At 37.6% G+C, this 23575-nt stretch overlaps 1 protein-coding gene and 1 pseudogene across 1 annotated transcript; one reads left to right on the forward strand and one right to left on the reverse strand.

The window, feature by feature from the left end:
* The window catches only part of LOC107849052, a 21515-nt pseudogene extending 17753 nt beyond the window's left edge, over nt 1-3762 (reverse strand).
* Nucleotides 3690-20288, forward strand: LOC107850616 (crooked neck-like protein 1). The gene is made up of 7 exons (XM_047401874.1): nt 3690-4992; nt 5081-5146; nt 16502-16646; nt 16753-16971; nt 18770-18956; nt 19038-19233; nt 19773-20288. The coding sequence occupies exons 1-7, from the start codon at nt 3836-3838 to the stop codon at nt 19885-19887; spliced, it is 2085 nt and encodes a 694-aa protein (XP_047257830.1). The 5' UTR covers nt 3690-3835; the 3' UTR covers nt 19888-20288.
* Nucleotides 20289-23575: the final 3287 nt, after the last annotated feature.

Raw genomic sequence — 23575 nt, forward strand, 5'->3', positions numbered from 1 at the left:
TGTTTGGATGGTTGCTGCCTATTATATTTTATTGTGTTGTTTTTTAAATACAATATTTGTTACAAATACCCAAAGAAATAGAAGAACAAAACATAATAAAAAATGCGGTTACCAGTAACGGCAACCACCAATCCATCATCATCATTGAGTCTTACTTTCTTTTATTTAGTTAGGCGTGGTAAAGGATCTTGCTCGAAAAAGACTTTTCACCTACTCAATTGGAATGGCTCTTACCCAGGGTCCCAATAATTCAAGATGTTGTTGGCAGTGCTTATCAAATCATAAGTTATTTATTGTTTAACGAAAAAAAAGGCTTAGAGAACGAATGTTGAAAACACGCATAGACGCACTAATGCTAAGGATTGGTGCATATAGCTCTTTCTACCGTGGAATCTTAGTCAGCTCCCAAATTAGCAAAGCACCAAGGCTCTTTGAATTTTGCTCATTTAACAAACATTTTCATCCATAAAACTCATCATATATGCTAATACCAAAATTTCTAATCAAAAAACTGTAATGATTCAAACTGCATACATGGCTTAGTTTCCCCAAAACATTCACATGAAAGTTAGAACTAATAGTTTGTACTTCCAAATACCACAAGATCATCACGCAAAAGAATGTTGAAGAAGAAAGAAAGAAAAAAGGAACTTACCTTTGTTTGCTCAAGAAGACGAAGTTCAAAAGTAAAAGAATTTAATAAAGAGAATGCGTGTAAGTAACACCCAACTGAATTTCTGATAGATCTGACAACACATATAGCTTTGTTAGGTTTAGAGAAGCAAATCCATTTATTTGACAACAGTATCTTAGCATAACTATGTCTAGCCAACCACAACAATACAGACCTCTAGTAGTTGTGCCAAATTCCTGCCCAACAAAACGAAGGAGGTCACCACCTTTGCCCATGATTTCTGTTGGAAAAGGATCATAACCAACTCGTATGGTATATGCCTTAACCTGCAGGAAAAACATCAGTTTAAAATGCTCAATGTTTACGGTTCTAAGCATAAAATGCAATAAAATCTAACTAAAAGACCATGCAGTGAATTGGTTCCAATCAAGTAACGTAGATTTCGAGATACGTACATCAACGCTATTACTATTATTGCAGAGACTATGTCTGCTTAACATGAGCATCTACAGAAGAAACTAAATGTCGAAGAATACTAAAAAGATAGTCGGGCAGAATAATAACGACAGTAATCATATATTGAAATTGTGAAATAAAAAAATATGAAAACCCAAAGACGATTAGGACAAAATTGATTAGATAAAAGTTGACCTGAATTGCACCGTGAAAATTGTGGAAAAGTGAATGAAAAGTTGAAAGAACCCATCCAAGAAATACCTCGAACTTTGAAACAGTAAAGTAGCAGCAATTAGCAAGGACAATTATGAAGAGATTCTCCTGTTAGCCAAAAAAATTATCAATTCTTCCAAAATTTAGAACCGAAAGTATGAAACAACATTCATTCAGCCATGAATTAAGAAGTTAAAAGAGTGTGTAAGGAATTTTGGCAAAACTGAAGATTTTCAACAAGTAAAAAGAAGAGTGAGCAAGTTGTTGTTTGTTTGGAATGAGTAAGAGGAAGATAATGGTTCCATAGTGTTGAAGATAAATATTTGTTAGTGGTGGTAACACGTATCATCAATGAAGGAATTAATAGGGTTGAAATACAATTACCAAAATGCCCACAAAAGGTTACAATATGTCGAAAACACCCTTTGTCGTCCACCACAATCTCCACTTATATATAGTAGAAATAGTAATATATAATAATGAGGAAATCTCAACTTCATTGAATACGCAATAGAAATGAAATAAAATAGTTATTAAGGAATATATTTTAATTTATTGATAAAGAATATTATCCATCATTTAATAAATGTTAAATTATTAAAGTTTCTTTTCTTTTATGGAACAAAACATTCTTCATAATATAATTATAATAAATTATAATATTACGATTAAACAATAAATCTAAAGTGAATATAAAATTGATCAAAATAATCAATTTTTTAATACTGCGTGAAGCGCGGCTAATTTACTAAAATAAAGTAATAATACTCCAAAAAAGTAAAATAGTTGTAGAATTTTTAGCAAATTCATAAAAAATTTCTTTATTATTATAATGTTAATTAATTAAAAATATAGAATCGAACGTAAATATAAAAATGGTTATAAGAGTTAAAAAACAACGGAAAAGGCTCAAAAATACCCCTGAACTATCTGAAATAGCTCAAAAATGCTCCTCGTTTGATTTTTGGCTAAAAAATAGCCCTCCGTTAAATATTTGACTCAAAAATATTCCTCCCTCTAACGAAATTCGGAAAAGGATCAAAAATACCCCTGAACTATCTGAAATGACTCAAAATTACCCCTCTGTTAAATATTTGGCTCAAAAATACCCCCCTTAACGAAATTCTACCAAGCATGCCACCTAAATAAAAAAAACTACGTGACTATGTCACATTATCATCCACATGTAAAATGTTAGTATTTTTTAATTATATGACATTACTTTCTTCTTTATTTTTATTTTTATTTAAAAACGTTAGTGAAACAGATAAAACTTACACTATTTTTTCATTTTTAATCAAAGTAGACAAACGGTGGTTACATAATATTTTTTTTTAAAAAAATTATTAAATAACATCGCTATAATCAAATTCCTTTGATCATCTAAAAAATAAGTTTTTTTCTGTTAACAGGTTTAAAAGTGTGAAACCTAACAAAAAAGTATTATTAAACTGATAAACCCATTAATTATTAGGCCATTATAAAAGTTAAAATTAAGATTTACTCGTAAAAGTAACAAATTTCAAACTAAACTTCAAATTAGTTACTCAAAAGATATGTTTGGCTTTGCTAGTTTTTACTCAAAATGCTTATGTTAAAATGATTTAATAAATACCTCCTCTAATCTAAAATTAATGAATCTTTGAATGTGACACATATCTTCAAAAAATTAATGAATGACATAATTAAAGAATAATTTATTAATATTAAGTATCATTTTACTTCTTTTCAAACTTGTTCTAAAAATAATAAGGTTATTCATTAAAACTGAATTTAAAAAAATGAATTCATTTCGAATGATTAAACAAGTGTTAAAAGAAATTTATTTATTTTGAAAAAGAATTTGCATATAGTAAATTCAACTCAATTATTAGTACATCATCATTTGCTAGCTTAAAAGTTAAAATTCTAGTTCCTCCCACGAGTCAACATCAGATCAAGATTAAGCTTTCTCTCATCCCAAACGACAATAACAAGATGAAATTTAGAACTTTTAAAACACTAATGAAAAGGTGAAGTTTAGAACTTTTAAAACATTCATGAAGTAACTAGCAAAAGATTGGTTTTTTGGTTTTTTTCGTTTTACTGTTTAGCAAAAAAATTAAAAAAATTAAAAAAAAGACAAAAATATTATATAATTAAAAAATATTAATACTTTATATGTGTATAGTAATGTGGCATAGTCACGTAGTTTTTTTTATCTAGGTGACATGTTTGGTGGAATTTTATTAAAAGAAGAGGTATTTTTGAGCCAAATATTTAATAAAGGGATATTTTTAAGTTATTTCAGATAGTTTAAGGATATTTTTAATCTTTTGAATTTCATTAGAGAAAGATATTTTTAAGTTAAATATTTAATAAAGGGGTATTTAATCTTATAGTTACTACAAATTTTGAACCTTTTCCGAAAAAACAATATCCTTCTTCCCGTCCGTCGAAACCCTAGAATTGGTCCCCATTCAATTTCTGTATTTCCCTAATAATCTTGTTCCCTCACTTCCTTCACTATTCACTCTTCAATTGTTGTTCACAATGGCGTCGTCTAGAGAAGCCGACCCAAGTCTTGGCTACCTAACCCGCAAAGAAACAGAAGTAAAACTCCCTAGACCAACTCGAGTGAAGAACAAAACCCCCGCTCCAATCCAAATCACCGCTGAGCAAATCCTACGCGAAGCGCGCGAACGTCAGGAAGCTGAAATCCGTCCCCCGAAACAGAAAATAACCGATCCAACAGAGTTAGCCGATTACCGTCTCCGTAAACGTAAGGAATTCGAGTCATTAATAAGTAGAGTACGTTGGAATAAGAGTGTTTGGGTTAAATATGCTAAATGGGAGGAATCACAAAAGGATTTTAAACGTGCACGTTCGGTATGGGAACGTGCACTTGAAGTTGATTATCGTGATCATACCATGTGGTTGAAATATGCGGATGTGGAGATGAAGAATAAGTTTGTTAATCATGCGAGAAATGTGTGGGATAGAGCGGTTACCCTCTTGCCTAGGGTTGATCAGTTGTGGTATAAGTATATACATATGGAGGAGATGTTAGGGAATGTGGCGGGAGCGAGGCAGATTTTCGAGAGGTGGATGAATTGGATGCCGGATCAGCAAGGATGGTTGAGTTATATTAAGTTTGAGTTGAGGTATAATGAGGTGGAGAGAGCGAGAGAGATTTTTGAGAGATTTGTTCAGTGTCATCCGAAAGTTAGTGCTTGGATTAGGTTTGCGAAATTTGAGATGAAGAATGGGGAGATAGAGAGAGCGAGGAATTGTTATGAGAGAGCTGTGGATAAGTTGGCGGAGGATGAGGAAGCAGAGCAGTTGTTTGTGGCGTTTGCAGAGTTCGAGGAGAAGTGTAAGGAGACGGAGAGGGCGAGGTGTATATATAAATTTGCACTTGATCATATACTGAAAGGAAGAGCGGAGGATTTGTATAGGAAGTTTGTGGCATTTGAAAAACAGTATGGCGATAGGGAAGGTATTGAGGATGCTATAGTTGGGAAAAGGAGGTTTCAGTATGAGGATGAAGTAAGGAAGAACCCAAGGAATTATGATACGTGGTTTGATTATATTCGGTTGGAAGAGAGTGTTGGAAATAAAGAGAGGATTAGAGAGGTTTATGAGAGAGCCATTGCTAATGTTCCTCCTGCTGAAGAGAAGCGGTATTGGCAACGATACATTTACTTATGGTAAATTTGACAACTTCTACTTTGAATGTGATATTTGAATGTTATTTGAATTTTGATTATGTGTATTGGCTGACTTTACTCTTTTTAGGATTAATTATGCATTATATGAAGAGCTTGATGCACAAGACATGGAAAGGACCAGAGATGTCTACAGGTAAGATATCGTTGTCTCAATTGGAATATCACTATGTAGTTCATATGGTTGATGAACCGTGCTATTTATCATGCTTTAAGTTTAATTCTGGTAATGGAAAACGTAGTAGCTCTACGAACAGTGGTTTCCCTTGTATCTAGCACTATTTCCCTTTAATTGCATGGTTTGGGTACTTATCAAAATTATTTGTGTGGTTTAGGTAATTATGAGATGACAGTAGGAATGCTGAATCAAACTATTAAAGCGAGAACTCCACCTTGTAGACATTAACTTATCAGTATTGATTCTGCTCCATTTATTTTTCTTATTTCACATTGTATTTTTTCATGATTTGCCAAGCAATTACCTTTTTCATTTGATTGATTCCTTGAATCAATTAATTTCTGGAGTACGTAGTAAATGGTTATTACTTGTATTAAATGATCGGAACTATCAAAGGAAGCTGCGAAGATTCTGTGAGGAACAGTACAGTTGAGCTTGTGAGACATCTTTTGATGTTTGTATACTGTGCACAGGCTAGCTTTGGTCAGCTCTTTTTGGCAGGTTAGCACAAGCTGCTTAATCTGCTCAAATTTGCACGTGCTGAATTAAGCATATATTTGAGGGCAAATTAGTTTGAGCATATCCCAAGTTAATTTTGTCCATAGGTGCAGTTCAAATTAACCTTTAAATGACCTGTTACCTTCTCCAGAAAAATAACAATTAACCTTTAAAATACTTGCAAAACATGAAAAAAAGTTTTTCTTTTTAATAGCTTGCTTTCTTTGATATAATCATTCATAATATACAAAAGAGGAAGCTTTTCTATTAGATTGATATCATAGATAAACAAATTATGAAAGAACAAAAAGTATATATATAAAAATAATTTTGAGCAAGTTGCTATAGCCATTATTTAATTCGAAACAATCCATCTATCTTGATCAAATAGAATTTTAAGCCGATTATAGCTCAACTCACTACTCATCTTTTAATTTAACCTTAATATAGCTCAATTGACACCTGCAACCAAAATAAAATATACAAATATATTATGTGGAAAACTCTCGCACTAATAGTATGGAAGTTATCTTTATATCATAGTTAATACTTGTATTTTACACTTATCTTTTGTCAAAGAGATTGACTTTTTGTTGCTTAGGAAAGGGGATAGGGCGTTGTGTAAGGACTGTAAAGTCATCCCGAGTGAGAATCTCTCGACCCAACATAGGCTTTTGATTATGGATTTGGGTATAAAGAAGAATAGAAAGAGGAGGAGTAAGGAGTGTAGACCGAGAATTAAGTGGGGTGGCTTGACGCCAGTGAATGCGTGGGAGATAGGGGAGAGGTTGGCGGGCAAGGGGGTGTGGGAGTGTAGGGGGGACGTGGATAGTATGTGGGACAGGGCGGCAAGGTGCATCAGGGAGAATGCAAGGGAGGTGTTGGGTGTTTCTAGGGGCCGGGCCGGTCACCATCGGGGGGATTGGTGGTGGAATGAAGAGGTGGAGAAGAAAGTGGAGACCAAGAAAGAGGCGTATGCTAAGTTGGTGGAAAGTAAGGACGAAGAAGAGAAGCGGGTAAACAGGAAAGAGTACAAGCTAGCGAGGAAGGAGGCGAAGTCAGCGGTCACGGCAGCTAAGACGGCCGCTTTTGAGAGCTTGTATGCAGGGTTACAGGGGAAAGGAGGGGAGAAAAAGTTGTTTAGACTCGCTAAGGCTAGGGAGAGGAAGGGTCGTGACCTCGATCAGGTGAGGTGCATTAAGGGGGAGGACGGTAGAGTGTTGGTGGAGGACGGCCACATAAAGAAGAGATGGCAGTCGTACTTTCATAGGCTCTTGAATGACGAGGGGGACAGAGCTATTGTGTTAGGGGAACTGGAGCACTCAGAGGAGTGTCGGGATTTTAGCTATTGTAGACGTTTTAAGGTAGAAGAGGTTAGACAGGCAGTCCGCAGGATGCGTAGGGGTAGGGCGACGGGGCCGGATGAGATACCGGTGGAGTTTTGGAAGTTCGTTGGAGAGGCTGGTGTAAGGTGGTTGACTGGATTGTTTAATGAAATTTTCAGGACGGCAAAGATGCCCGAGGCGTGGAGGTGGAGTACCATGATCCCTCTCTATAAGAATAAGGGGGACATTCAGAGTTGTAATAACTATAGGGGGATTAAGTTATTGAGTCACTCTATGAAGATCTGGGAGAGAGTGGTCGAGGTGAGGCTGAGACGGATAGTGTCTATCTCGGAAAACCAGTTCGGATTTATGCCCGGCCGCTCGACGACGGAGGCAATCCACCTGGTATGGAGGTTGGTGGAGCAGTATAGGGAAAGGAAGAAGGATCTGCACATGGTGTTTATCGACCTGGAAAAGGCTTACGACAAAGTCCCCAGGGAGGTGCTTTGGAGATGCTTGGAGGTGAGGGGAGTACCGCAGGCATATATCAGAGTAATTAAGGATATGTATGAGGGAGCGAAAACCCAGGTGAGGACGGCGGGAGGAGACTCAGAGCATTTCACTGTCCGGACAGGATTGCATCAGGGATCTACTCTTAGTCCCTTTTTGTTTGCGTTAGTAATGGATGTGTTGACGCGGCGTATTCAAGGGGAGGTGCCGTGGTGTATGCTCTTTGCAGACGATGTAGTTCTGATAGATGAGACTCGAGGGGGTGTAAATGACAAATTAGAGATGTGGAGGCAAACTCTTGAGTCTAAAGGGTTCAGGGTGAGCAGAAGCAAGACAGAGTATGTGGAATGTAAGTTTAATGACGTGAGGCGGGAGAATGAGGTAGTAGTGAAGCTGGAAGCACAGGAGGTATGTAAGAGGGATAAGTTCAAGTATCTCGGGTCCGTGATCCAGAGTAACGGTGAGATTGACGAGGATGTCTCGCACCGTATTGGGGCGGGATGGATGAAGTGGAAACTCGCGTCGGGGGTGCTGTGTGATAAGAAGGTCCCGCCCAAGCTTAAAGGCAAATTCTATAGGGTGGTAGTCCGTCCGGCCTTGCTGTATGGAGCGGAGTGTTGGCCAGTTAAGAACTCCCACATCCAAAAAAATGAAGGTGGCAGAAATGCGGATGTTGCGCTGGATGTGTGGACTGACTCGAGGGGATAGAGTTCGGAATGAGACTATCCGGGAGAAGGTTGGTGTGACTTCAGTGGAGTGTAAGATGCGGGAAGCACGATTGAGATGGTTCGGACACGTGAAGAGGAGGGGCATGGATGCCCCGGTCCGTAGGTGTGAGAGGCTAGCGTTGGATGGTTTTAGGCGGGGTAGGGGTAGGCCGAAGAAGTACTGGGGTGAGGTGATTAGGCGGGACATGGAACAGTTACAACTCACCGAGGACATGACCCTAGATAGGAAGGTCTGGAAGACGCGAATTACGGCAGAAGAGTAGGGCCAGATTGGGTCGCTAGTGTAGGGAATTACTTGGTGGGTTTTTTTTTTTTATTTTTTATTCCCGTTATGATTCCGTATTCAGTGTTCCATGCTTATTACGAATCTGTGTGCTTTCCTCTGCTTTCCTCTGTTTTATATTCCTTATGGGTGCCGTATTTATGTTATGTCATCTGCTTCTGTGCTTTACTATGTGTGTGTGATATCTTGTGCCTTGAGCCGGGGGTCTTTCGGAAACAGCCTTTCTACTTCATCAGAGGTAGAGGTATGGACTGCGTACATCTTAACCCCCAGACCCCACTAAGTGGGAATACACTGGGTTTGTTGTTGATCTTTTGTCAAAGAGTCTACTTAGGTCTCAGAACTCATAATTAATAAAACAATTAATCAACTACTCTACCAATTGGATAAAGTGAGGAGCAGATGATGTAAAATGTAAAATGTCTGTAGGATCCTCTTCTCTATCAACCAATTGCAATTTGCGCGTCCCTGCCATCCCTAGCTAGTCCCCATACAAAGTTAAAAAATAAAATAAAAAAGGGCTATTGAAGCCCCTCAAATTCCATGTGATGAGCTGCATTTAGGAACTACATGCAGGGGAGGTGTACCACCTCCAGTTAGCTGAGCATGATGGACCTTGTCCTGTTGTGCATCATGATGTCCCTGTCCTCCTAAGGTCATCTTGGGTGATGAGACCTCAAAACCATTACCAGTGACTCAGTGAGGTGTGGATGGTGTCAGGTTTACAGGTTTAAGTACCTTTTGATGCAGGTCTTCTCTTAGTAGTGTGCCATTCATCCTCCACACTAACATCCCCAGGAGGAATATGACGAGACCCTGTCTCATCCTGTAGAGTATCTTTCTTTCTAACTTGCCATTCCTGTTTATTCAGAGGTCCATACTTGTAGGGTACTAGTTGTCTTTTGGATTTTGGAGAATCGTCTGCTGATTAGGCTTTTTACAATTCAACATGAATAGCATTATGGTTGGTGTCTTGGGCTTGCTGCTTCTGTTCTGCTTGTTTTGGCCTGTCCTTGGCACATCCATGTCCAATTTGACATGTGCCACAATTCACAGGTTTCCAATCTTATTGTATTACTTGCTCACATTTCTTGCCATTAGGATCCAATACCAGCAGAGTGTTAGGGAGAGATCTTGTAATATCCATTTCCACCAATAATCTGGCATAAGAGATTCTTTCAAGCCGTGTGGTTCGTTCTTCTGTGTAAAGGGGGGCTCCCAGGCCACTACTAATTCTACTAAGAGACTCCACACTCCAAAAATTGAGAGGGATACTAGGAAACTTCACCCACAACGGAATTGCTCTCAGCATTTTAGTAGCAAAGTCAAAATCAGGGGTCCACATTTTGATAACAATAGGTCTAGCATTGAGCATCTGAGGGTCCAGCATATATGATTTCATTCCTATCATCAAAACGGGTGCATTTGAGGACAAAAGACCCGTCATTGTGGTAAATATCTTAGGTTTGGTAGTAAGCGTCCATGTACTAGCAATGAACCTTTCCAGGATAGCAATGGTAGGTGAACCACCTTTCAGATAGAGTATGATGGCAGTCTTCCACTTCTCAGTTTCCCAATCAATTTTAGATTTAATCTTTTGACCATCCTGAATTTTAGGAGCTATGAAAGTAAGGTTCACATCTTTCTTAGTTGGCTTTTGCCCTTAAAAGAGGTTGGACCAAGGTTTTACTCCTTGAACCCCAACAACAGCCGGCTCATGACCACCCAAGTGACTTGGACCAGCCTCAGGGTGTAGCTTACCCCTTCTAAACCTCTTTGCGCTTTACCTTTGCTTCCAGATTCAGACCTAGCAATCTCAGATCCAGTTACTGTTCCATTGGGTGGAACATATCGCAACCCTGATGAGGTGTTTGCAGTCGCTGCATGTGGAACACTCGACCCTCGTGGATAGGAGAATGGTTCCCCGTGGCAGTAAGAGGAGGGGTAGAGGTTCCACTATTCCAGCTAAGGAGCCAGCCGCCATGCCCAAGAGTATCCCTCACCTGTGCTCCCAAGTGGTGATAACACTGTTTAATCTTTGAACCAACTGTTTACCCTTGTGCTTCCTATCACCAGTGACATGAAAATCACCAGGAATGTCTTTGCTTTCGTTTCTCAACCTACTCCTTGCCATGCGGGCAAGCCGGTGCATGATAGTAGCTCATTAACGTGCCCTTAGGAGAGAGGGGAGAGAGAAATTTTCTCTATTGTTATTATTACTATTATTTATATAAATTAGTTTTTATTTTTTTTCAATAAGGTAAAAGATTCTATTTAGTTTATTTTTCACTTTTATTTTATTGGGTATGATGATGACACGACTTGAGCTGAAATGGAGAAACACGGTCTGTGATGCTTCATATAGCCGACCGCAGCTCGTTTAAGACTGAGATATTGTTGTTAGTATTTTTATAAAACAAGAAATAATGTGTTAAATGTTCTGTAGGCGGCTAGGCGCTCCCAACCTTGTATTTTTTTAAAGTACAGGCCCGACTGCTCCGTCTGTCAAACATGATTTACCGGAACAGCTTACATTGACAAATTTGTTGATGAAATTTGAGAATACGAGAAATGAAAAATTAATGGTGGTGGTGGCAAATTTGAGAATATGGAGTTGACACATTTACTGTATGCCGATGATACAATAGTGTTCTGTGAAGCAAACCAGGAACAATTGTGTTATTTAAGGGTGATTCTGGTAGTTTTTGAGGCTTGTTCTGGACTTTAGGTTAGCTGGAGAAAAAGCAGTATCTTTCCCATAAAAGAAGTTCAACAGTTACAAACACTAGCAAACATCTTGAGGTGCAAGGTTGAGAAGCTACCATCAGTCTATCTAGGCATGCCATTGGGGGAAAACATCTAGTATTTGGGATGGGACTATTGAGAAAACCGAGAGGAAGTTGGCACTCTGGAAGTCTCAGTACCTTTCATTGTGAGGTAGAATCACTTTGATAAACTCTGCTAGATTCCCTACCAACATATGAGTAAGGAATCTCAAGTTACAGAGCAAAAGTTTGCTAAGCAAGTGGCTATGGAGGCACGATCAAGAGGAGCATGCACTATGGAAAGAGGTGATACAACATAAATTCGGCCAAGAAGGGCAATGGTGTTCAGGTGAAGTAACAACCAGATGGTACTTAAACCCTATGCCTCAACTGTGGGAGGTATAGAGATCTCACCAAGTGAGCTAGCTGTTGCGTTGCTTAACGCTACTGCATTGACTGTTGTTTATTAACTGATGTCTATGAAAAGTTGCTGATCTTGCATTAACTGCTGGCTATGAAAAGTTTGCTGCTGCATCTGCTGATACAGCTGTCATAGTTGCTGGTCCTGCAACATTTGCTGCTCGTGCAGTTCAAAAAGTGACTGTAGCGGTGATACAAGACAAAAATATGAAAATGGAAACAACACGAAAACAAAGGAAACACATTAAATACGTAATCACAAAAACAAGGAAATGGAACGATAAATTAAAAGATAGATAGATTGACATAAACCGATAACGAGAGGACAACCAAGGGTATACCAAACCTTAGACCTTCCTGTCAATCACCGACAATACCAACCTCTTACGAGGACATCTCGAGAATGTACCCGAGCAACCCACGTTTCTCACATTCAATGTAACTCCCAACAAGTTACCATTAGACACTCTCAAGTGTATTTCAATTCATCATTCATCAATTACCTAAAAATAAAAGAAAACTAACTATGTATAGCCATGGGCTATTCATTACACAATGAGCCCAAAAGTGACCCTAAAAGCTATTGGGCCAAAAAGTGACCCAAAGCCCAAAACAATGGAATGGATGCCTATACTCTCTCGAAGCCCAAGCTATCATCCAAATGCGGTGTCACCCATTCCTTTCATGGAGGATATCACCAAATATATCTTCTTTCCAAGCTATCCTCCATTTACGTATTTGACCTCCTAAAACAACCAAGTCTTGGATCCATAGATGTAATCCTTGAAGCATCCATCCCAAAGGAGTGCAGCCCATTCATCTTGTATCAAGCGGTATGCTTAAATTTTGTTGTAGGGAATCGAGGTCTGCATGCTGTTGGTTCATTCCACTTTGTGAATTTAATGAGTTTATTTTTACTTGTTGAGGACTGTAATTGATAGGATTCTGTGTTAAAATGCCAGTAGCCACATTGGAACCAGGTTGTACTGTACTTATCATGTGTTGCTGTGAGTTGTAAATTGTCGATAAGCCTGACAAGGAAAGATGTTGCAAATTGGTGAGATTATTCTGTTTCATAGCCACCATGGAATTACGTAAAGGTTGCATTGGTGGATTAGTTTGACCACCAAGAGATTGTGGTTGTTGAAGCTGCATGCAAGACGGAGGAAGTTGCCCTGCAGTGGAGAAGTAGGCTTGTGCGTCCTATTGCCACAAAGTAAGAAACTTATGCGCCTCTCGACTGAAAATAGTCTCTTTGTGAGTAAGTTGAATATCATGCTTGTTGAGCCGCAGGAAAAGCCCAATGTGTTCCAACGCAGACTTGAATGTCTTGAGCTTTTCAATTTGCTCATTTTGAGGACGTTGAGGAAAATAACTCCTTTTATGGTGTCCACCACCACCTCTACTTTACAATCATACAAAATGCTTCAACATAGACAAATGATGCAGATGCAATAAATGAAAAGAAATTAACTGCTCTACAATATATTCCTACTATGAGAGCGCTGTTTCTCAAGATAAAAGGAAAGGAATCAAAGATGAAGAAATGAGAATTGCGTTTTGAGCTTTCTGCATCAGTTCTCAGTTCAAATTTGTACCGACTCGATCAACTGTATAAGTCATTCCTCTCATACAAAGATTGGTGGAGCTGTATAGGGAGAGGAAGAGGGACCTACAAAGTTCCTAAGGGGGTTCTGTGGAGATTTTGGAGCTAGAGGTATACCCATAACATAAATCAGAGAGTCTAAGGAAATGTACAATGGAGCCAAGACTTGAATAAGAACGACAGGAGACTCAGAATATTTTTCAGTCGTGATGGGATTGGGATTGCACCAGTTATCCCATTCTTATTTGTCGTGGTGATGAATGAATTAACATGGATATCCTAGAAGAGGTGTCATGGTGTATACTATTTGCATATGACAGTATGAGTACTTTTCCGGCGATTCCGGGTTATTTTAACCAATTTTTTTGAACAATTCTCTTTTTTTGATAAGTTTGCCTAGTTCTTGCGAGCCTTCCCATTAGTTTTGTTTTAGGTTTAGATCACTGGAACCTTAATTCGACCTTTGTTAGTTCTCAAACTTCTTTCGATTTTTGCGGTGGTTACAATTTTTGCAAACGTGCATCAATGACGTCGGTTTAGTCTTATGATTAAGTTCGAATTCTTAATGAGTAGATAAAAAAAAATCAAACATCACTTTGGCATGTGATGGTCTATGAGTCCCATCACTGATTCCCCAAGTTCGTCATGAAAAGATTAAACACATTGAGATTGATTGTCACTTTTGTCAGAGAAAAGATGCTCTCAGGAGATATTGTTACAAAATTTGTAAAGTTGAGTGGTCAACTTGCAGATATCTTCATCAAGTCCCTTATCGGTTCTCATATTAATTACATCTATAACAAGCTTGTTACATATGACTTTTATGTTATGTTGCTCAGACTCGACGGTTTTGCCGTCGAAACCATCTCAACACGAGACTGACGCGGGTGCTTCGCCACCTCAGATTTGGTCAAAAGATTTTTGATTCATTGACCAATATCAGGGGAAACATTGGATAATAGACCGCCGACTTACCTTGAAAAATTCCGACCGGCGACTCCACCGGCAACTGTAAAGTTGAAAATTTCGACCGGCGACTTCACAGCCGAACCAGAGGAGCAATTATAACTTGTCGATGTGCTTCAGGGAAGAAACAGAGATCTCACAGATCTCGTCTTGGGAGACACCGGAAGAAAGTTACTATGTCAGTGTCTATATTTGTTCTTCAGAATATAAGTAGATCGATGTGGTTGTTTTACGTCTTTATATTTTTTAATTCTTTAGAATATAAAAAGAATCCGTATATAATTATGTATAATAAAATAATATATATTTATACATACTCTAATTTTACCAAGCTAAAGTAAAATAATATATGTTTGTATACTACTACTAATTGAAAAAGCAAAATCAATAGTGGCGCTTTAAAATATCTTTATAACTCTATATTTATAATATTTGATTTTTTTAGTTGAATCCCCACACCCCATATCCATACTCGGATTCGCACCCCTGAATCTTATAATTTGACGAATCTGACTCTCGGATTCGCACCCGAGTCTGAGCAACTTAGCTTGTATGCACCAGTTTGAGGGGGAGTGTTAGAATATAAGCAGTAACAGGAATAGTATATAGAATCCTACTTGCAAAAGGATTGTAATGTTATGTCCTACTTGGAAAAGGATTGAAATGTAGTGTCAATAAATAGTCTCAATGTTATAATGTAGATACACAATTCAATAATATTCTTCTCTTATATTTCTCACAGTTATTATTAAAATTGCACATTAATTTGTATATCTGCCATGATCTCATTTATTATAAGCACCTCTGGAAACAACATGGTTATATCATGTAAATAAAATTGTTCGATCACTCCTGAAATGAAAGACTAGTTAGTCACTTAAAGATTTTGTTTTCCCCTAACCATTTCCATGATCAAGATGTTTCACCATAAAATATGAAAAATTACCAGCAACTTGAATTAAGGTCATCCAAACACTTTAATGTTACATACTCCGTTTAAGAAGAATGATCTACTTTCCTTTTAGTCCGTTTGAAAAAGAATGACCCCTTTCCTTTTTTGGCAATACTTTAATTTCAACTTTCCACATGGCATGTTTAGGACCACAAGATTAAAGGGCATTTTGGTACATTTGACAAAACTTTAATATAAGGCTACAAGATTCAAAAGTCTTTTTTATTTTCTTAAACATTGTGCTAAGTCAAAGTAGGTCATTCTTTTTGAAACGGAGGGAGTATTTATTTTGGATTTTATCAGGAAGTGCCTCAAGCCGATTCATTGTCAGATGTTCTCATTTTGCAAAGATTTGGTTATTTCAGTAATTCAGTTTAACTCTGATTGTTGGATGGAGGGCAAATGTTGTGATATGGTGGTACTAGGTTACTGGTGATGGCAAATGTTATCTAGCTTTACAAACTGTTCACTTCCCTTTGTTTCTAGATTGTTTCTTCCTTGATTACCAGGCTACAGGGTTCTATAGCTTGTTTGAAAATAAATGTTCCTCAATTAATTGCATGCTTTAAGTTGACTACAACGTGGCCGTTGAGTTCTGTAGTCGAACTGTAAAACTCAGAACTCCTCCACAACTATAAACAACTTATCAATATCAGCTCTGTTCCCATTTAGTTGTTATTTTCCATGTTTTTTCATAATCTATTGTCAAACAATTATATTTGTCAGTTAACTGATTCCTTGAATTGATTAATGTTTGCTGGGCTAGTCTCATTAGTAAATACTGATCAACAAACAAAGTGTCATTAGTTGTATTCAACAACTAAAACTATCCTCTCAACAATCTGGAAGGACAGTGCATTCAGAGTTCGAGTCTTGCCTGATTCCTTGAATTGATTAATGTTTGGTGTGCTAGTCTCACTAGTAAAGAATTCTAAACAAAAAAATGTCTATCAAAGAAATCCTCCCAACAATGTGGAAGGGATAGTGCAATTCAGAGTTCGAGACTTGCCTTCCCCAACCAAAAAACGTAGGAGCATATGCGAGCTCATTTATACAAGCCTATTTACTTGTATCTGTGTAGCAAACATTGTTGACAAAATTTTTGATTATGAGGATGATACCCATCTTACATTTAGCCACCAGAATTTCTCTCTTTGCTATACATCTGAAATCTTTTCCATCCTGTGCCGACTCTGTTTTCTATCCCTCTGTTTACTCAGTTAAGGTCATTCAGTTGACTGACTCTGTTTATTTTATCAGAGAGTGTCTTAAGCTGATTCCGCATCAGAAGTTTTCATTTGCAAAGATTTGGTTGTTGGCCGCCCAGTTTGAGATTCGGCAGTTAAGAATCAAGGAGGCCCGGCTTCTACTTGGAGAAGCGATCGGAAGGGCTCCTAAAGACAAGGTAATCCTCAGACATCTTTATGTGTGTTGATACCTCTTCTGATATTTCCGAGGGTTATCCTTTGCATGTAACCTTACCTATATATGCATTTTCTACTATAACACAGATATTTAAGAAGTACATTGAGATAGAGCTGCATTTTGGAAACATAGATCGTTGCAGAAAGCTTTATGAGAAGTACTTAGAATGGTCACCAGAAAATTGCTATGCTTGGAGCAAATTTGCCGAGTTAGAGAAGTCCTTGTATGAAACAGAGCGAGCCAGGGCTATTTTTGAGCTTGCAATTGACCAACCTTCACTGGATATGCCAGAGTTACTATGGAAGGTAAATATGTTGTTCTACTGGCTGATATGCTTGTGTTTTGTAAAAAGTTAATTATATAATCTACTTGTTTTCTTAACCCTCAGGGGTTCAAGGTCTCAAGTTCGATACCCACTGGGTGCAAACAATTTCTGAGGGCCATCGGACTGGGTGAAACCCTGAATTACCCATGGTGCACTTGCGGGAAACTCCTTGCCTAGGGCCTGTGCACCCCCGGGATTAGTCGGGGCTCAAAGAGTCTCGGACACCCGGTGCAAGTAAAAATAAAATAAAAATAATCTACTTGTTTTCCAGCAACTCATTCTTGCTTAGTGCTGCTTCTGGGACTCTAGGCAGTCCTATGCTTGCATTTTTCTGTAGCTCATTGTATTATGATGACTGCTTTCAGCATAGTAAAGTAACTCCGCTTTGATATCAACCCAGAAAAGGAATTGGTTCAATAGTCACTTATCTTACTGGAGGTTAGCCGTGTTTTATGTACGTCAAGCCCATCTGGATCCCTAATGTTAAAAATAGCCAGTCTTTGAAGGATGCATACCGTTTCTAATTACAGGAGAAGTTTTACCATGGACATTCAATTTACTGAATTGACTATCCTGTATACCTTTTTTAATTATGAAGGACTGACTATCTTGTATGTTTTCCTGACTTGCAGAGAAATTTCTCTCAGTTCCCGCCGTCCATACTCATGGTTATCATTTCGAAAAATACCAAAATACATGGTCTTTTTAAGTGTCATCAATACCTGCATTGTATATGATTTGAGGATTTCCAGGAAGTTGGTATTAGAAGAATACTGTGAAGGGCCCAGGGCTTAGTTCAAGTGACATTTTTGAAGGATTTGTAGCTTAGTTGAAAGAGTTGAGTCATGTGCGATGAGAACTAAGCCTGGTAAACAAGTGGAGAAGGGTAGAGGGGGAGACCCAATATCCCTGAGTTTCTAAGGTTGTGGTGTGTTCCAAACGGATTTCTTAGTCATAAAAAAATGTAGCAGAGTGCTAGTAAAGGAATGTGTGCACTAGGGAAAACATGTAACTAGTCTGAGCAGTGAGCATAGGTTCACCTTTTATGTTAGGATGGTAATAAAAATGGGATAAGAACTACCCAAGGTACGAAAAGAAAACAAAGTACTTATTGGGAAAATGCTCATCATGTTCTCTGGTGCATTTTCGAGACTAACAGACAGTCACGCTCCTACATTTTAAGTAAGGTATCCAGTCTACAGAAGTTTCACTCCTAAGGGCTATGATAGGAGGAAAGGGGTCCACTGGAGTATGTCTCTTGAAAATGGTTTTACTATTTGAGGACTTGGGCCCTGTGCTGTGATTCATTTATTTATCCTGCATTTCATCTGTTCTTTGTTGCTTAATGATGAATTCTCAGGTCAATTTCCAAAATACCTTTCTTGATACTCAAAACCATGTTTGTTACTGACCTTTAGTTTGTTGCTCCCTTACATTAAGAACTAGTATTCTCACCCAGATTTGCTGGTGCAATGACTAGCTCAGTAAGTAACATTGATTTCAAGTTTATAAGGCAATCTAGTTTGAAAAACAAAACCTGCATAGCACTGAAGCTTCACTAAGGCGTTTATCTTCAGGGTACTATCTTGTATAGAGTGCCAACAAATGGTCTTCTCTTATTATATTTGTAGGCCTTTCTTCATTTAAACTTTAGAGTGATTTGAGATCCTTATATATAAAAATATTTTATACTAAGAAAAAGAGTAGTTTGAGGCAAAATCATGGTATTTGTGAAATTACATACATCTTAATGAGCTACTGTTATGCATTTATGATAGGCTTACATCGACTTCGAGATCTCTGAGGGTGAATTCAAAAGAACGAGAGCACTATATGAAAGACTTCTTAACCGCACGAAGCACTTGAAGGTGTGGATAAGTTTTGCGAAGTTTGAGGCCTCAGCTATGGATTCAGAGGCTGAAGAAGATATTGAACTGAAAAAGAACTGCCTGCAACGTGCCAGAGGTGAGAAATGCTTGGTGGTTAGTTTTTCTCCATTAATTTTGAATTTGTGTTGATAACAAAAATTCTCCTTTTTTGATGTAGATGTTTTTGAAAGGGCCATTTCTTACTTCAGGAATTCGGCGCCTGAACTGAAAGAAGAAAGAGCCATGCTTTTGGAAGAATGGCTAAATATGGAAAGCAGTTTTGGTGAGCTTGGTGATGTCAATTTAGTCCGTGCCAAACTACCAAAAAAACTCAAGAAGAGAAGGCAGATAGACATGGAGGATGGTCCAGCCATGTATGTTCTTTTACTATATATTTGCATATTTCTAATTTTTTTTAAATCTTTTTTGTTGTTTCCGGCAAAACAATTGGAGCACAAGATTGTGTTTGGGGGCTTTGTGGTGGGGTGTGTGTGTGTTGGGGGTGGGTTTTTTTTTTTTTCTTTTTTTTTTGGGTGGGGGGGGGGGGGGGGGGGGGGGGGTTGAGTCCCTGCGTCTTGTTAGTTTTATGTTTTGCCGAAAGAACTAATTCTAGTATAAAGCTGTTTGCTTATATGGCAGTCCTTAGTTTATTTTTGGTCTTCATTCCCTTATGTAACTTGATAAGGTGGTCTGCCACTACCAATTGCTACAAGGAATAACTTCGTTTTGTATTTTAAACCCTAAACCCTAAAATACAAAAGGTGGTCTGCCACTCCCAATTTATTTGTACATGAATTAGTGAATTGCTACAAGGAATAACTTCGTTTTGTATTTTGAGGTTGTTTACCTTCTGCTTAGATGTTCACTTCTGATATAATACTGATTGTGCTGATGACGTGTCCAAATTTTGCAGGTACGAGGAGTACATCGACTATCTTTTCCCAGAGGAAACACAGACCACCAATCTCAAGATCTTGGAAGCTGCTTATAAATGGAAGAAACAGCGAGTTGCATCCGAGGAGGATTAGCCAGATTCTTTGTTTGCTTCCATTTGATTCTCTGAAATGTGGTTAGCTCATTTGTGTTCTTTTCGTTTTCCCCTTCCTGCCTTGTGTTAAAATGTTGAAAGAGAAATTAAGAAGAGGAAGAGGGTAGAGTTTGTAATTGGCGTTGTATCTCTTTATCTTAACAAATCTCATCTGGCATTGTTGTGCACTCAAAAATGTGGCACACGGAGCCTAGTTCTCAATGTTCTGTGGAGTGACACGGAGAATTGCAATTTTAGTTGTGACATTGTTTAGCTGTATTTACATGTTGGCTGCTTCTTGACGTCTAGTTCTTCATGCCAATGATATTCTGTAAATTATGTAAATGTTACTTCAAGCAACCTGAACATAGTTTATCTATCTTGAACATTTCCTTTCTATTACCTTTTCTGTAGCATGAATAAGTTTACTCATTTGCTTAGTTTCCTTTAGGAAAAGGTACAAATATACCCTCAAATTTTAATTAGTAGTACAAATATACCTTTCGTTATACGTTGGGTATAAATATATAATTGTCGTTAATGAAAAGGTACAAATATACCCTTATCATTAACGGCAGTACACGTGTCACCATCTTATTCGTTTATCCTTTTTAATTTATTTTAAACCCAAATAATTAAACCCACCCTAAATTATTACCCATATCCGGTTCTAATAATTTCAACCCGACCCAATCTATAGAGAATCCAAGAGACAACAGACGCGTCTCTATTCACGGATATTCTTTGCTAAAATTCCTCGCAGCTTCATAGTAGTGGCATCATAGTAGCTATTCATTTTTCGTGCTTGCGTCAATTTTATTTCTTCAGCAGAGTCCTTTGCAAGATTCATACTACTATCCAATACCATACAACAAGCAACTATACTACTATACAAAGACTTTCCCTTAATCCCAAACAAGTTTGGTTCAGCTATAGAAATCCTTACAGATCATGTAAGTCCATCTCAGTGCAATATTATAACTAGTTTCGCACTTCCAGTAGTACTAAAAGTTCTTTATCCATCTTCCACTGATATATAATTTCTACTCTGTAAGAACAAATTTGACTTGAAACCATTATATTACATTTTCTTACATCAAATTCACTACAATAATCTACTACTGTTCTTTTCCTCAAATTTGAACTCACCTTTGCCTGGAATGTACAATAACACACTGCCAGCACTGAAATTCACCTTCGGATTGTACATTTCTATCAGCCTTGAGCTAGTATTAGTCACCAATGCGATAGACTCCAAATTTTCTCCTGGCCTCCTCGGATAGGTAACAACAATCCATAATCCTTGGACACATCTTTATTCTCGCAGGAGCAATTCACCGTCACTTTCAAGGTCACATTATTATCCTGGAAACTGTTATCCGGATAGCCATCATCCCTCATTAATGACTCCTTATTCATCAAACTAGAATAACGCTTGGTCGCGATGACATCATAAGTATCATTGGCACAAACATTATATGTAAATACATGACCCCAATATTCGCCATTATTAAGACAATCACAAGAAAAAGCTACGTTAACTCTAGATGCTGTTGGAATAAACATGCTCATGATATTAATATTCTATTCAAGATAACACTGTATGAAATGTTATCAAATAGTCGGGATATTATAGGGAGGTATACTTCAGGCCAGATGAACAAGAAAGCTAAAGTTATATCACAGCCATTTATGCATGTTTTACAATTTGAGGATAAGTAAATCAGGACTACGATTATTATTGATCTTGTTCCTTGTTTGGATTGCAAATTAAGGAATATCATTGTGCTGAATAAAGCATGAAATGAAGAAACATTTCAAGTTTTTCAACTGATTGGAGTTGAAGTATTTTCAACATGAGTTAAATCTTATAACGTTGATTGAACCATATTTTGTGTTTTGCAGTATTCAAGTTGTAACACGCCGCATTTTTGAGCTAGAAAGAAACTGTCGTTCTTATGTGTTTCTAATTCCATGGTTTATATTTAAATTCATGTGTCATTATCTTTCTCCTAGTGTGTGAAGTGATTATGAGGTGAAAAATGCTCATAGAAATCACTTAGAGAAAAGTTCATGTGTCATTATCTTTCTCCTAGTGTGTGAAGTGATTATGAGGTGAAAAATGCTCATAGAAATCACTTAGAGCAAAGTTGAGCTAAGAATCTTTCATTCATCCAAAGTTTGATATTCGATTCTACAAGGGTCTACTTTGAACGTGAATAACTTTCGATACACATAGAATTTTGCAGGTCAAGACCCAATAAATTGTAGATAATTGAATTAGCTTTTCAACGATGCCAATTTTACCTTAATCCGATACCCGAGCCAAAAGTTATGGCATTTTCCGTGAGAGGCAGTAAGCCGACGCGATTGTGATGCGATACGTCGGGCTGCGCATTACGGAACTGTTTCACACGTTATTTCAGTTTCTAATGGGTCTAGGAGAACTTTGGTCACTTTTCCTTACCCAAAATCCGTTCATAACATAAAATTTCAACCCCAAGGAGCATCAATTGCCTCTTTATTCAATTTTCTCTCAAAAGAAAACCCTAGCCACCTCTAAGAACAAGATTCAACTTTTCTTCCCCAAAGATCAAGAATTCAAGTCTTTCAATTCAAGATTCTCAAGAAAGGTCTCAAGATTAAGTTTCCAATCCCCAAACTAATCAATATAAGGTACGTGGGATTTTCCTAAAACTACATGGGAATGGTGAAATAGTTTTAATGATATTTGAATGTTGAGAAGCCATGAAATTACAAAAGGATTTTGAGATTTACATTAACAATTATACTTTGTGAACCCGTTTTGATAATATTATTTTGGTCTTGAAGCCTTCCCTTAAATTTGATTTTTGTTAGTATATATGTATGTATGTGTTTGGAGTTTTGAAATATGAATTGAGAGCATGAATTAATGAATTTTCCCCTCTCTCATTATGTTACTTCTTAGTTTACAAGTTATTGGTTCCTAAATTGCATGATTTAAAGAATGAGTCAAGAGCCTTACTATCTTATATGAATTTTATGATGGTTGGGAATTGAAGAGGGGGATAGCATCATATTTTAAATTCTAAATGTGATAATCGAAGAAATTTCATGATTGTTTTGAGAAATTGACCACCATTTGTTGGAATGTTGAAAAGATGAGAATCTTTACATGGTTTGACATATGTTTTGAAATATGATTTCTCTTATACTGTTTGAATGTTTTGGTGGTCTGAACATTGTTTTGAATGAAAGAGTAGTACATGAAATTTTATGGCTTAGAAGATATGACTTGCAAGTCTTGGTATAACGATACCAAACAGATGAATGCCATAATAGATTCATAGCAGACTAAAAATACAAATTTTACTCAGATTTTCAGATTTTGAATTCAGAAAGATATGTGTTTAAAAAAGGTTAAAAATAGGCTTAAAGAGAGTTCGATGGTTACCCGAAGAAAGTATGAGTTGACAGACAGTATGCTAAAAACCGTGATTTGCCGACACGGGTTATGGTACCCTACTTTGTGATTTTGTGTACCTTGATTTATATCGTCCCAATTTGGGACTATGGTTAGGAGACCTACATTGTGATCTTGTGCACTACCATGACATGTTGATTTGATTGGGGATTTTGGCACCCTGCTGTGTGATCTTGCGTGTCCCCCTTATAGATACTCCAATCTTTGCGGCAAACTTGGATTG

The sequence above is a fragment of the Capsicum annuum genome, chromosome 12, assembly GCF_002878395.1.
Source record: "Capsicum annuum cultivar UCD-10X-F1 chromosome 12, UCD10Xv1.1, whole genome shotgun sequence".
Classification (NCBI taxonomy): domain Eukaryota; kingdom Viridiplantae; phylum Streptophyta; class Magnoliopsida; order Solanales; family Solanaceae; genus Capsicum; species Capsicum annuum.